At 37.2% G+C, this 15,427-nt stretch overlaps 1 protein-coding gene and 2 long non-coding RNA genes across 3 annotated transcripts; 2 read left to right on the forward strand and 1 right to left on the reverse strand.

Moving 5' to 3' along the window:
• The first annotated feature begins 3,299 nt into the window (after nt 1-3,299).
• Nucleotides 3,300-5,267, forward strand: LOC138024783 (pancreas transcription factor 1 subunit alpha-like). The gene is made up of 2 exons (XM_068871991.1): nt 3,300-4,463; nt 4,770-5,267. Exons 1-2 carry the CDS (start codon nt 4,070-4,072, stop codon nt 4,928-4,930), a joined length of 555 nt encoding a protein of 184 aa, XP_068728092.1. The 5' UTR covers nt 3,300-4,069; the 3' UTR covers nt 4,931-5,267.
• A 1,221-nt stretch (nt 5,268-6,488) lies between these two features.
• LOC138024873 (uncharacterized) lies at nt 6,489-12,896 on the reverse strand. The gene is made up of 2 exons (XR_011127084.1): nt 12,688-12,896; nt 6,489-7,048 (listed from the first exon to the last, which is right to left on the reverse strand). It is a non-coding gene; the product is annotated as an uncharacterized lncRNA (long non-coding RNA).
• Nucleotides 7,055-12,785, forward strand: LOC138024931 (uncharacterized). The gene is made up of 2 exons (XR_011127107.1): nt 7,055-8,435; nt 8,473-12,785. It is a non-coding gene; the product is annotated as an uncharacterized lncRNA (long non-coding RNA).
• Nucleotides 12,897-15,427: the final 2,531 nt, after the last annotated feature.

Raw genomic sequence — 15,427 nt, forward strand, 5'->3', positions numbered from 1 at the left:
AAAGTCTACAGTCTATATAGTAATTTGTGTCCTCAACAACGAAACGTCACTTTCACATTGCTCTTGACCTCAACTTATGTCTGTTACATGCAGGTTGAATTTGTTGTCCAGTAAAGTCTTAGACGGAATCGAGAAAACCGACCTCGACAGTCTCGTCAGCGAAATTGATCTTTGAGTTGCGATTTTTGTACTCGCGATCTGTCTATTCGCCAATTGATTTTGGCGAAGGTTATTTTCTGTGAAGCTTTCATTGGTAGCCTTTTACTAGTTTCCCGTATTTTTAGACCTTTTTACCCAAGGAAATATTGGACACAGCTTAAAAGTTGTCGTAGGACTTTGAGTATATGATACACAGTGTGCCGTTAAATGCCCCATTTGAAAGCCATCAGGTGTTATTTCGGTTTTTGCAATGTTTTCGTTACCATTACAAAAGGTGATATCCATTTTACCTCTTTAAAATTTTTTTTTTTTTTTGAGATTCATAGCATCCAATATATTTTCGACTTTTTTCATATTTGCCTCGACGCAGTCGGCGTTCGAGGTTCTGAGGTACGAATGAGCTCTGCCAGCTATGAATTTTCCTGGATAAGTATTCAATATATCTATAGTTGACCTTTCACAAGTGAATTTTTCTAATAACGTTGAAAGCTGGCTGATTTTTTCGCATTTTCTAGTCACTAATTAATAGATAAGTTATTTGGATATTATCTCATAATATTGGTAAAGTACTCTTTTCTAGTTCTCACATCGGAAAGGAGAAAGAATAGTGTACACAGTTTGATGGTTTTCCATGACATCAAAGAAAAAATCAGCATCATAATAATAATAATAATAATAATAATAATAATTATTATTATTATTATTATTATTATTATTATTATTATTATTATTATTATTATTATTATTATTATTATTGGGCTAGAAATTTCAGACATCATATTTTGTTGTGTGCTCCATGTAAAAAATATTAATATTATTGTTAGGAACTTTATAATTTACTTTAACCTATCATTTCACGTTTGTGTCAAAAGGTTATATAGCATTCTTGCAAGCTGTTAGGTTATCTTGTGATACTAATTTATTTGAAAAGGACTGAAAAATGTCATGATGAAAATTTCGATTTCTCTGTGTTTAGCGCTGGATTATATTATACAAAAACTGAAATGAATTGAATGACAATTGACGTTATTTACTCGGTACCTTCGTAAAAAGAAAAGACTGATTTTCTTCAACGTTTGTTAAGTAATAAAACACAGGGACTGAGTTGAATCGAGCATATTGTTCGATTTGGAGCCAGTGGTTTTGCTTGTAGTGAGATTTATTTTATTCTTTCCCTTTTTCCATATCAATTTTTAATCTATATTATTTCATATATTATTATGAAACAAACGTATAATCATATCATTTCTACTTTTTTTTTTCAATCTCGACTGCTCATCGATTCAAATGGACTTCCTTACGTGGTAAAGAACTCCTTTCTTTTCAAAGAGCTGCGAAGTCACTTATTTTCCTTAAACATGCTGACAATTGCTTCTTTAACACCCGAAACTTATACCGTCAAATACTAGTTTGCGCAAATTGATGTTTCAACTCTCTAGTAATCGTCTTTTTTCGTGGACAGAATTGTCGTAGTTTATAGTCTTGGTATGCTCCTCTGCTGAATTTTTTTGTACCAGTGCTTGCTTATTCGCATTATGTCGATCGAGCGGTGAGTAAACAAGCTCAATTTTTAAGTACCCTATTGAAGGAAAATTTGAAAGTAGTTCAGGGCGCATTAAGTCTGTACCGGGTCCGAGATTTGCATTAACTTCGATTGTCTTTTGTATCAAGCGAAAAGGAAATAGAAATGTACTCAACGGTCTAATGGCGGAAGCAGAATTAACGACGCGTTGGCTTAATTCCACCTTTAATTTCAATAGCGAGTTACAATTTCCACGTACTTAATTTCGTATCAACCGAATACAACTTTTGTTGCACTTGGCACGTGGAAATTTCATGAATCGTCTTGTCAGTTTTCTATGCCGGAGAGAATCATTACTTTGCGTAACTTAATGCGTTTTTTGCGAAATATATCAACGGGATCCTTTTACAGTTCTTGTCGTTTCGCCATCTGCCAACGTCTTAGAAATAATGAACAAAATAGTTTTTATTTACAACTTGAAAGACAAGATTAAACAAAACAAGTGTAACAAATGAAATGCTCTCGAGTTGCCAAAAAGCTAAAGAGAATCAACTTAACACGTGCAGTTTTAGCATGCTGCTTTTTTTATGATTTGAATTTAAAAAATAGAAATCTCTGTTAAATGCGAGACTGTCTTCATTTTATTGGCGGTTTCTTTAGACCACGTGACACGGGAAAACGATCAAAAAGTCACTTTCGTGTCAATCTTTTGTCATATGAGCTGTCGAGAACTCAGTTGAATTGCGTCAGAAGTTTTCTTTCTGTCAATTCACAGGAAAAAATATGTGGATCATTTTATGGACGTTTTTTCGTTGCAAATTACAAAATAAAAAAGAATATCGAAGTCGCATGCTAATCAACAATCGCTTCTCTTAAAAGGCTTGTACTATACATGAATGTCGTACATCTACAAAGATAACGCTACACAATGTAACATCTGTTATTACAGCGAGAATTTTTGACAACAAGGAACTTCACGATCAAAGACAAGTATAATATAATGAATTTTGAGATTCATGTTGGCCAAAGAGAGTTGGCCTGTACTGAATGCCAGAGTAAGAAGACTCAGATAATGAGAGGTTCAAGTTTTGCATCGAATTTCACGTCGATCTTTTTTCAATATTTAAGTTCTGATTACTCGGCAATTAAAAACACCTCACCATCACAATAGACGTGACACACTACATTAAATAGTGGTATATTCTCATTAAATTCGTTTTCTCCACTATCCTTACACAATGCAACGATAACTCTCAGTTTATTATTCTTTATTTGCATTGTTTGGCTCGCATAGCGCTGTCTTTTAGTTCAAGGAGTAATCTCGAAACGAAAAAAAGCATATAAATTGCCAAAGTTGAGCTTCTTCTTGAAAATAATAACTTTTATATGTTAGATACTGAGGTCAAGTAATGTAATTCGCTACATTCGTTAAAAAACAGCGTTAACTAACGGCGTTATTAGGAAATAATAATTGATACACCATTTTATAATTTATACAATCGCTAAAGTGATACAGTCGGTGAGTCGATTTTTCTCCGTTTGATTCATTTCAAGGAACTGGTAATGTTCTTTGAAAAGGAATTCTATGTGCGAACAAGGAACAAGGCGAGAAAAACAAAACTTTACACTTCGAGAAGCCGTATCAATATTTGCCCTTTTTTGGCTTGTTTGCGATGACTTCAGAATAATTTCCCGCGCCGCTTCAAAGAAAATTATGCACTAATTTAAATCAAACTTTTTGTTGGCTGTGTCTTTTCTCGAAAATTTTTGCCACTTGTCAATTGGGTACAAATGGGCCTTCATACTTGTTTACTCGCTTATTTATTGTTGGAGAAGTTTGTTTGCAGTTCGAAACCCACAATTTCATTTTTTTTTTTCTCTCTTTTAGCGAGCATATATGACGCCAGTCTTTCTTCGGCTAATCATGACGTTTAGTGACCAGAAGTTGCAAGAAAAGGAAAAACGAAGAAAAAATTCGTATTATGAAGATTAATTTAATTCAAGAAAATAATGCTACTACAAAATGGCGACGGAAAGCCATAGGTCGTATTCACTTACTCCCAATTTCAGATTCCCGTTTGAAAATTATTTCGAAAATCTGAAATTGAGCGTTACGAAATTCTTCTGCTGTATTACGAGTTTTTACAAAGTATTGTTTCACGCTCAATTCACACTTCAATATTAGTCTGCAGGATGCTTTGAACAATGCTCATTGACAGCACAACGCATTAGATAATTGGTTTCACTTTACGGATTCTGATTGGTCGGTTTGATGCGTAAAAGTGGCTATAAGCCGCGAAAGTCGTTCGATACATGCGCTTCCAAGGTTATTAGCTCGAGTAAAAAAACCAGGCAAGACTCCCGGAGGAAAATTTTAATCGCTAACAGATGGAAAGTCCAATCTCATCAATTTCATACAAGGAAAACCAGCCACAAATGACGGCCCAGTTTCATTACACTCCAGACGATCAACTCGACAAGAATTTGAAACGCAAACGACGAAGGAAATCCCCGAACCAACAAATCGCCCAAAGACACGCAGCGAATTTACGTGAGAGGAAACGAATGCAAAGCATAAACGAAGCATTTGAGGGACTACGCCATCATATTCCGACTTTACCTTATGAGAAGAGACTATCCAAAGTCGATACATTGAGGCTGGCAATCGGCTACATTGGATTTCTGACTGAGATGATTAGCTCGGATATGAGCCACAGTCAAGCACTTCAACCCACCTCTGCCGAACAACCGAGAAAAGTCATGATCTGCCATCGCGGCTTCGGTAAGTTTTAAACTTCACGGGTCCCTTTTGTATCAAGTCGATCGATCGCATCTGTGAAGTTCTCACCGATATTTTGAGGCTGATGACCAATAAACAAACTGACGTTTTGCTAATTCTTTTATTTTTCCCTAGCATTTTACACTCTACAGAGGGCGAAGTCTTGTTATCTTAACTTGGAAATCTTCCCCCAAGCAAATATGTTTCACAACGCACAATAGAGAATGAACAACAGCTAACTCTGCATTTCATTTGGTTTCTTTCGTAAACTTCATGTTTGCTCATTTTTTGTTTTGTTTTATCACCCAGGAACCCAAGAGTACGGTCTCCCACCTTTAACCGGTCATTCCCTCTCATGGACAGATTCAAAAAAAGCTAAATTGCCTTCAAGTATCATGAAAGCGAAAATTTGGACTCCTGAAGACCCGAGAATCCACAACAATGCGGCCTTGTATTCCACGCCGCTGTGAAGGAAAAAATACTGTTAAATCGAACTATATTGTATAGGCAGGAAAAGGGGAAGCTGCAATTGTATTTTAAAAGAGGTAGACTTATTTTTTATCAAAGATGGAGGAAAACATTGTATAATATTATAATGCGCAATTGAGATTTCTTCGCAAAAGGAATTGTCATTCTTTTTCAAGTGACGTTGAGGCTCTTCTCATTTTTCGTTGAAGAAGGAATTAGGAACACAAAGAAGTTGAATTGGACATCGACGGCAGTCTTGTGTACATATTTCGTTTTGTAATTTTGTTCTGCAAGATGTCCATACGCAGAGTTTGTATATTAAAAACCATTGAAAGTTAATTAGTCGAGTGTTTTAATCCCTGGGAATCTAAAGTGGTTTGATTTCTTTGAGGGATAAGTTCAGTAAAAAAATTCCTTATGGTTGCTATACTGCGATGTCTTTTATTGGACTGGCAAGTATAACAAAAGCGAGTTCTCTTTTTTATTTCACAAGAGACTTCATTTGCATATTGCGCTTGACTTCCTGTGCCCTTAAAATTTTCTGCAAATGAAACGTCAACGATTTAACTAAAGCAAGCTGGACCGAGCACCTTCCCGTCCGAGTATTTTCTGCTTTTGTAGCTACTGGACTGTAAATCCGCGTTAGCCAAGTCGCCCATCTTTGACGGAGTGATTAAGGAGGGTTACTTCTGTTCGGGTCTTGTGTGATACACCCCATCATTTGTTAGTATAACAATGTTATCACATTTCTAAAGGCTCCTAAGGCTTGTATCTCTGATCTGGTTTCCCAGGAGGTTTATTGGACACGACAGACCTCCTGGCACCTTTCCACGAAACATTGAGCTTTATTTGTCATGTCTCCTAAGAGCAAACGTGGGATTTGCCACATAGTTCCTTATCTTATCGATTGACGTTAGGGTTTTACACACGTGCAAGCGTGTCTGCCCTTGCATTGGCTGAACTGACATTTGTGATGCGTGAAGTCGGAGAACAGTCAAGCCCCTATCTCTGTTGGGTAGGCTAAACACACACAGTAAGCTTTGTTCTAGGGCTTAACTCTCGTAAGCATACTTAAATGGGATGGGTTCGACAAGTGACCAAAGGTTATACCCTGGAAGTCTTACAGCAGGTCGATGAATGTGATGTGCAGTCATATTTATTGCCCCGGGTGATAAAGACCAACGAATGCGTAATCTTATGGAGTGAATATCAACCCCAAGATCTGATACGTGTGCTTGCTACCACATCCCAACGTGTTCTACCCTTTATCAGGGATATACGGTTGCCCTATATTGGTGCACAGAGTTCGCACCAAGGATTGATTGTATAAGGACCAATGTAATTGCTTGTCGTTGTCGGTTCAAATCTCTCAACCAAACGTCTGTTTGCCGTTGCTGGGACCGAGTAAGATATTCTACCACAGCTGCAACGTGAGTATTGTTCAGACAACAAGAGGCAGCTGCATTCAGCTATTTCCAAGAGCAGCCTCATTTAAAAGGAACTAGACAGGTATTATGAGTGCACACGTTCAACGATAAACACAATTGGTGACAACCTGCGTGGCACTGAATGGCTCTTTTTTTATTAACACACTGGTCGAAGTCAACCCTCTGGAGACGGGAGCTGATTGGTGGAGCTTCGACACATGAGTTTTGTATAGCGCGGCCTGCATTAAGCGAACCTCAGTCGCTATCAATTATTTGAGTCGTTTACATCTTTGTTCAATTGTCAACGTCTCCCTGCGTATTCACTAGCTGCATGCAATCGGTTTTTGGCCCACGTTTAAGTCACTTGAGCAAGGAAGTGTAGATCGGGCAGTGTATCAGTTGCTGTGCTCAGAGTTTGTCCCCATTGTCCGACTCCACGACCGTGGAGCTCGAAATTGAAGATCGCACTCGAATCGAAACTTTATTAAAGGTGTTAACCACGCCGTTTAGTGAATTAGCTTTTCTTTTGTTTGTGGAGATTTAAATAGGAGAAGCAGATGTTTTTGAGCTTAAAAATAACCATGAATGAATAATAAGAGATATATGGTTGACTTCTCGAGGCTGGATGTTAGCTGGAAATTCCTGCTCAAGTTGGTCGACCCCCTTAACGGGGCACAAGCCCTCTTCGTCCCCCTGGAATGAAACGGTAGCGAAATGTTTAATTTTTTTTAAAAAAATAGCCTTGGTGATTCGAAACATATTAATTAACGATGGAAAGGAAGTAGTATTGTTCTAAAATAATGTCAACACATTTGGATGTGGGTTGAAAAAGCTTTTAAACCTTCGCAGAAAACACAACACACAGAACACGTTTGAGATCGCTAATGATCTAAACAGGCAAATTGCGTTATTACTGGGATAAAACAAGTCATAATAAGATTATTTTGCATATAACAATTTTAAAGCCCGCAAGTTTCGCCCAACGCCAGGACTTCAAGACTAATGACCTCTGAAAAGTCAACAAAAAAGCCCAAGATTTATGCAAAAAAGAGTTCTTTTTTCTCATTTTTATTCAAATTAAGTGGCGAAAAGAAACGCAAGCGCGTTGAAAGGAGGGTTTTTGACGCTGAGAAGCGTTTGTGTCACATTACGGAGAACATCCAGATAGAAAAAAGACGAAAACTCGCCCAAATGACTTAAGGTGTAATCTTGCAGGTTTGCGCATGCGTTATGAACAAAAAGAGACCGGAATATCAATAAGCGGAAATAAGCAATAAATAGTTGTGAAATCCGCTATTAGAGTTCTAATACGGCCTTGTGTCTTGTCCCTTTTTACGTTTACTCTGTCATCTTGAAAGTTGAAGGGGTTTGCCGGAACTCGGCACAAATGATACTATTGTATAACTCACACCATGTAAAATATGAATATTTAATTACTTGCGATTGTTGAGACGCGATAATGTTGTGATAAGGAGCTACAGCGGTTTGCCTTGAATCTTGCTGAGATAGATTTTGTGCATGACAATGAATGGGCGTTGGAAACTTTGCAAGCGACAAAAACGTAATGATTCCACGGCGTTCCTATTCAAATAATTCTTTCGAGAATTTCCCAAAAAACCCTTAAATTTCTGTTGTAGTCATACTTTAACTATTTCTCGTATTGAACAGAGTCGTGCTTCTCGAAGATATTCACTTCTTTCAAATTTGAGTAACGATTAGAGTCTTTGGTGAAAGGGCTTGTAAAAGGGCTTTCACGGAGGCTGGATTTCGCTCGTTTTTGTTAAAATCATATCGAAAACTTGCTTTTTTCACTCTCTGACTTGTAATTCCGTCTCATGGTTTGTTCTTCAACTTAAACAATTCTAAGATATTATTTATCTTGTGATGCCAACTCAAGAACGAAGTGAAAATGGGGATTCGTTGGTTCTTATGATACGATAATCAATTTAATTGAACTTCGCCGTGTTAACAGAGTTCAGAGTTGCATACCACGTGCTTCTTAGCAAACTTTTTTTCAAAGCTGTTGTTTCGTCGATTAAATGCATATAAATTATTCTTTATTTGAAGTTCAGGAAAAAAGGTGACTTTTATTCGCAATCACGTATCTTTCAAATGAGGTTTTGTGCACTCCTTTCTTTCCAATCCAGGGACACAACAGACGTTAGAACGTCCAAGTATCCTTAAAAGATTTTCAAGATTTGAGAAAACCTAGTCTTTTTTGGATAGCGCAGGAGTTCTTTTCCCAATAAATGAGTATCGATAGTTCCTAAAAAATAACCTTAAGTTTTCAAAGGCTGTATTGCGCGGTGTTTGAATCTTGTCAAGTGTTTCAGTAAGCTACAGACAGAAATCACCTATTACTCAACTTCACTTTGCTGTATGCCTCACACAATAGAACAAAACAGAGCTTCATTAAAATCTGACAACTCCTGTGGTGGACAGCATATTACAATTGTTTTTTTTAACCGGATGTAACTTCGCGCAGACCAATAATTAAAACTCTGCGAGAAATTGCGAAATAATTACTGCAGTTACAATGATGGTATCAAACTCTGCCGCTAAGAGCCGTGAAAAATGACTTAATTTGAATAACACAATAGATGATACTGCCGCGATAATGTTTGCAGTTCTATTAGAAAAAAGTGTCCAGGGCAATTGTTTTATTTTCTTCTATTTTTTCTTTGTGAAACAATTTCTTGAAAATAAATAAAGTTAACGTGATAAAAACAGTCTACAAAAGGATTGCTCGATCCTCTCTGATCATTCACTCAATAAACTGCATAAATTATTCCCAAACAGTGCGAATCGTAAGTAGAATTTGCGAAGATGAAAACTTATCGCTTAAAAAAAGGAAAATGGTGATGCTTAAGCTTGTTTTTTTAATTATTAAAACGTTTGAGTTTTGCAATCTAACTTTAAGTTTTCTCCGATGTCTAAAACCTCTTGGTGCGAATCTCTCTTTAACTAAGGTTTATAAGAAAACAAGGTACTTATGTTACCGATGCGAAGCTGACCTGAATGAGGTCCTCTCAAGTGTTTTTCGTATTCTCCATTAGAGAAACAAGTATTTGATCGGTAGAAACTGACCGACATGATTTCACCGTGTTTTACTGAATTTTTTGTCGCCACTGTTTATGCACCATGTAAACAGTTGATCGATATTATGGCGGAAACTAGGCGGCACAGAAACTTTGGGACAGTTCATGTCCCCCCTTTGTTAAAGCTCGAAATCCCGAGCATACAAAAGACAAAATATGCTAATGAGTTTGAAATGTTTCGTACGAAATAAAGACACCATCTATCCATTATTAAAACTCGATTAATGCATTCTCCACTGATAATTGTTTGTTTAGTTTGCGTTTTGCAGCTGCTCATAAACTTTCTTTATCGTGGGAATATCACATATGGCCAAGATAATTCCTGGCTCCGCTGCACAGTGAAGAATGTTTAATGCCGTGCAATTTCGCAACGATGATTTAAGGCAAAAATCACTTTGGAATTCGGTTATACTTTCGCAGGCGAAAGGCCTCTTGATCTCCTTTTGACTTTCATATGCCTTCTGAGTTCACACTGCTTAAAATCATGGTCAGTCCCCAAAATCGATATTTCCTTTTTTTGTTCTAGTTGTGAGTAACGTCTGATAACAACTTCGTGTGGAAATTACTTAATAGAAATCTTCAGTCACTCGTGTTTCATCGAAGATCGATTTCTGAAAAGAGCAAGATTTGTCCGTATGAGGAAAATCATTAAAAAAAGCGAATACAATCTAACACCATGCCTTGTTTCAGCATTTCATTAAATAAGTGAAAATATACCCTCAAGATTTTTGAGAAAGTAACTTTTGATCAAAAGGTTAATGTAGGTATTGGTGACAATTGCAATGATACGTATGAGATCAGTTAACCCTATCTGTACATATGGTTTTGAGCTTTCGTCTTGCAATTTATTTTTCGAAAGAACTCTGAACGTTAAACTTCAAAACACAAAATGAATTCGTGGCTTTGTTGATATAATATCGAACACCAGGATAAATACACTTTCTTAACTATCTGAAATTAAAATTAACGATGTTCCCTTGTAAATTTGTTTTTCAATTAAACTTCCAATGGCCTTTGTCTCGGATGTCCTTTGCAAAGCTCATTAACATCACGAAATATTTGCGTTTAATGATTAAAACTTGACGGAAGAAAAATAATATCGCAAAGCTTTGAAATGAAGTACTTAGCTTGCATCCTGCCTTTAGAATGTCTTTCGCTAATGACGAAAAGATTTTAAATCAATAAAAGAATTCAAATCATGTCGGAAATGTGTTTCTTATATGTATCACAGAAGCTACTATCGGAGTGTCCTTTTCTAAAAGACCAAGCAAATAAAAGAAATTTAAAACTTTGTCATTCTTATATTTTTAAGGTAGCGGAAACGTGAGTTTTAAAAGAAAACAACCTACGTAGAACGAGAAATTTATAATGCTACTAAAAGTAAAAACACCTGATCGTTTCGTCTCTCTTTTGTCAGGGAAAAAAGCATTTTTCGGGGATTAATTTATTCTATATAATTACAGATGGATGTGTTAAGTGTTTTTAACTTCTTATTAATCTGTAACTACCTGGATTCCAACTCGTGATATAGCCTATCTTTTTTAAAAGAAAATATACATATATTTTCACCTACAAAATTTAAACAAAATGCGAATACAGTAATTCATTCTTCTGAGGTATTTTCATTTTTCTTCAACGATTTGTTATCTCTGTGGAGTGGCCATAAGATACCGCGAAATATCACTTTTATGATAGAACGTTACAAGCGAAGGATTGCTAACAAGTTGACTGCATGTTGGACATCTTACGGTACTTCGTTCGCCAAAAAAAACAAAATATAGAACGGAGCACAAACTTTCCAGTTGCCAATAATCGGATGGGTTTTGGTAGCAACAAATTTTTGTAAGTGACTGAATAGATCACGAAGTTAGATAAATGCTAGAGATTCGTATTGCTAAGCCAAATTTTGGCTCGCTACACATCGTGGCTAAGAAAAAGGAGAAACCAGTGATCGATTTTTTTCTGATTGAAGAATAGTAAAAATGTTAACTTGTGAGTAGAAGGTACCGCAGTCAGTAAAAGACCGAAGGCAACCATATTCATTTTTGTTCAAACCTGTTTGTTTCTTTCCTTTAAGTCTAGTGATTTTGATCCTAGTTGGCCGTAAAATTCAGCAGCTTTTCTCGCTTTCCAAATTCTGTCAAAGGTTTTATTTGAATTTAATATGTAGTCTTAATTCGATACTAGGGAACAGAACTTTTAAACTGGAATTTTAAAGACATGATTTCGCAAGTTCATTTATTAAGGGAAATAATTAGTTCGTATTGATTATTTTGGAAAGCAAGCCTTTTCTATCAAAGTATCGGTCCACTTTTTAAAAGGGTCAATTTTTCTAGGTTACAGACAAGATGAGATGGAATTTACATTATTTTTCTTTCTATCGCTGTTAGTTACTGATTTTGCGTTATTCCACCAGAAATTACGGCCGCTTTGCTCAATCACAATAGTCTAACAGAGAAGTGCCTGAGGTTGCGACGTTTTTTTCTTGTGGTCGGTAGATTTTCTGCCAAGTATTACCAACCTGAACTTCTTGAAAGCGAAATTCTCTGGTTGAAACTGTTCACGGATTACTCGGAAGACTCCAGATGCATTTAAAGATCAGCAAAACCCCTTTGTTCAATCATGGAACTCGAAGTGTTTCTTCAGCTTTTAATTTAAGATTCAGAAAGTGAAGATTATTTTAATGTTTCTAATTATCACTGCTTCACAGTGAAAATCATTAAAAATTGCTGTGGCATTTCTCTAAGAGACACTAGCTATGACATGGAATTCAGGTAGCAAAAAGTATTTTTCAATCAACCGTTTGCATGATATTAATAAACTGAAATCGTTTAAAATTTCTGTAGAGTCGTTCGCTGGTTGACGCCACAGGGAATTTTAGACGCGATACTGAACCTTTTTGATTGAAAAGGCTATCACTGACAAAACATTTTCTTCGTGTTTTGCAATAAGTTATTTGCAGTAACGATGTGTGTTAACATTGATTTTCGTTAAAATGCAGGCAGACTTTCGTTTAGTTACTGCTAGAGTATTGAAATGTTTCTTGTATGAGAGAAAGATAATCGTCAGATTAAAGAAGACTCGTGTATCTTTTGTCCCGGAGTCTCTCACGAACCGAACCAAATATCTCTAACTAACTTAATGTCAAAGCGAATCTTTGGAGAAGGCTATAACTGTAAACAACACACTTGGAATCTAGCAAGAAAGTCAAACATATTGTCGTATGATACAAACCTTTGCATCCCAAAGCAGTTTCAGAGATGGAAACTTACAAGAAACGTGCGTGTATCGAAACTTTCTCGAAGCACGTCGTGGTTCGTGCAAAGGCGAAATGCGGCTTGAACTAATTTTCTGTGCTTTTATCTGTGTCATAAATCGAACAGGCCGTGAGAAATTTCAACGACAAACTCAAAGCGAGCACAGTGCGAGGTTCTCACGGACTGTTTAAAATTATTATGCAAAGTTATTAAAATCCATTTACAGTAAACAAGAACTGAACTCCATCTGTTTTCATTCCGTTCACTCTATTTTTTTCCTAAACCTGGCGAAATTAAAATCTTACTTCGAAACTTTGATAAAATAAAATCAATCACTGTCGAATTACTTTTTGCAAGTCTCTTTAGTGACAAAATCGTAAAGGAATTGGCTTTTCTTTGAGAAAATCAAATTAAAAAAACCGGACATAAAGCCTTTTCTCGGCTGGATTTAGAAAGTTATGGAACTTAATTAGTTTTCAATTGACCTTTCTTCTTTTCGTGTTGGTGATGAGGTTCTCTCTAGGGCAGTAAAACAAAGTGAAAAAAAAAATCAAAATGAAAAATTCATAAAAGTTTGAAGAAGGCGATATCTTAATAGCAAAACTTGATCCAGCTTTGTTGACAAGGGAGATGTTTAACAGTTCAGCTGAACAAACTGCTAATGTAACTTGTTCAAAATTCAAGATAACAGGAAATGCACACTTATCCCAGAACAAAATGAGCTAAGCAAAACATGCCATTTAGATTTTCGCCCACAGAAATTCCAATTTTTGAAGCGGTAAAAAAGTGTTTTCTTCTTAAAACTGACATCTATCTGTAGATCGAGAAAAGTTCTTAAACTCTATTTTAGAAACTGCATGCTTTTCTTAATGAGGACTTTCAGTCGGATACGTGTTGTTGTTGTTGTTGTTAGTAACATAATTCCTCTTGCAAGACAGCTGTGATTAACTGGAAGGTCTGGTTTCGCGGAAAAATTAATCGAAAAATAACTGGGTCTGTAAGGGCCTGATTACATTTTATGAAACCGGGCTAGGATTTTCAGCCCAGGCAAACGGGCTGAAAAATGTGGGCATGCACATCGATTGCGTTTTCGCATCTCAGTCAATTTTTTCATGGAAATTTACGTTTGGCGCCCGGGCTGAAGTTCATCATGTAGTCGCAACAAAATTTCATCCCGGTGGGCGGAGCGAAATTTCAGCCCGGACACGCTCCTATAACTTCACGGGCTCCTGTCGAGAGACATTCAAACATGAGAAAATCATTGGCATGGTCAAGGTGATCTCGTTAAGGAAAGATATCAGTATTAACCATCACCAGTTTATATAAACGATTTGAAATTGTTTGGGAAAAGTGAGGCGCGATCTGTATAATACGGTGGCCGTATAACCCGTGGCTGCGTAACCATGGGCTGCGGCCGGTGGAAAAATTGTTCCAGTATTCTTAAGTAGTATGATAGAATGTCTCTTTATAGAAACCTGAAAAATTCCTGTGGCTTTAACGGGATTCGAACTCATGCCCTCTACGATACTGGTGCAATGCTCTACTCACAACTGAGCTATGAAACCACACTTCATAAATCAGTCGAGCGGGTCGCCCTTCTGAGGCAGTCGTGTTTTGTCACGCAGTCGAATAAAAAGACCGAGGGAGGCTTGGGAAGAGACAAAGAAGGGACTGCACCCCGATGCTGTAACCGACGCGTTCAGAATTCCCCGTTGCACCAGCAACGGGAAATTTCGGATTGGTCCGTTGACAGTGATGCACCGCTGTCAGATTTTTTTGACGAGTTAATTACTTCTTGTCAGATTGTGCTTCGATTATGTTATTAAAGCGAGAAATGGTTTTGCAGAAGATTTTGATCATTTAACCCTTCAAATGGGAAACATTGAACATAAAAAAGAGCAGGAATTTGCGGTCGAAGCTCTGCTATCGGGCAAGTATGTTATGGCTGTGCTACGAACTGGATTCGGCAAGACCATTATTTATGAGAGCTTTGTCTACAGGTGACTGAAATCAAAGGCCATCCGATCGTAGTAATCGTTCCTCGTTGCAGCATCACCGAAGATCAGATTCGGCCGAACGATTATCTATGGGTAGTTGCCTTCGAGAAGAAGGGGAGTTTGTTAAAGGAAATGGCTTCAAACAAGTATTGAGTCATTATTTCTGCAGAATAAGCTCTGTCTTCTGACTTCAGATTTTATGATTGACGAGTCGTCCGTTCTAAACTAAAATTTTTCCTTGATCCTTGTGGACGAACATCACACCGTCGAAACTTGCCAAAACACTCCAACATTCAATGCAAATATGGAAAAAACCTGGTCTCTCTCTGCTTAGCTTTTCTACCGCTCTTTTTACGGGGCTTCTTTCGGAGTGTCGCTCATTAAATTCAAAGTAAATATAGTAGTTTTTCTGCGGTTTCTTTTCCGAATAGTTGATTGAATTCGACATGCACATAAATCGGCAGGTAAAAACACAGGTCACAAGTCATTAAACAGAGTTAACTGAATAGAGTGTAATGTGAAGTGCTAGATTTCAATCCCATATGAACCATGTGAGCGTTAGCCCTACAGATGGAAATGGGCCCACACAAGGACAGAGAAAAACTCTGACCAGGGTGGGAATTGAACCCACGACCTTCGGGTTAGATCTCCGCCGCTCTACCGACTGAGCTACAAGGTCAGACGGGAACAGGCCGTGGGAAGTGAAGATGTTAAAGTCAC

Source organism: Montipora capricornis, chromosome 1 (assembly GCF_036669925.1).
Source record: "Montipora capricornis isolate CH-2021 chromosome 1, ASM3666992v2, whole genome shotgun sequence".
Classification (NCBI taxonomy): domain Eukaryota; kingdom Metazoa; phylum Cnidaria; class Anthozoa; order Scleractinia; family Acroporidae; genus Montipora; species Montipora capricornis.

Coding starts and splice junctions, on each gene's coding strand:
- LOC138024783 (XM_068871991.1), top strand. CDS start 4,070: ATGGAAAGTCCAATCTCATCAATTTCATACAAGGAAAACCAGCCACAA. Junction 4,464..4,769: donor GATCTGCCATCGCGGCTTCG/GTAAGTTTTAAA, acceptor TTTATCACCCAG/GAACCCAAGAGTACGGTCTC.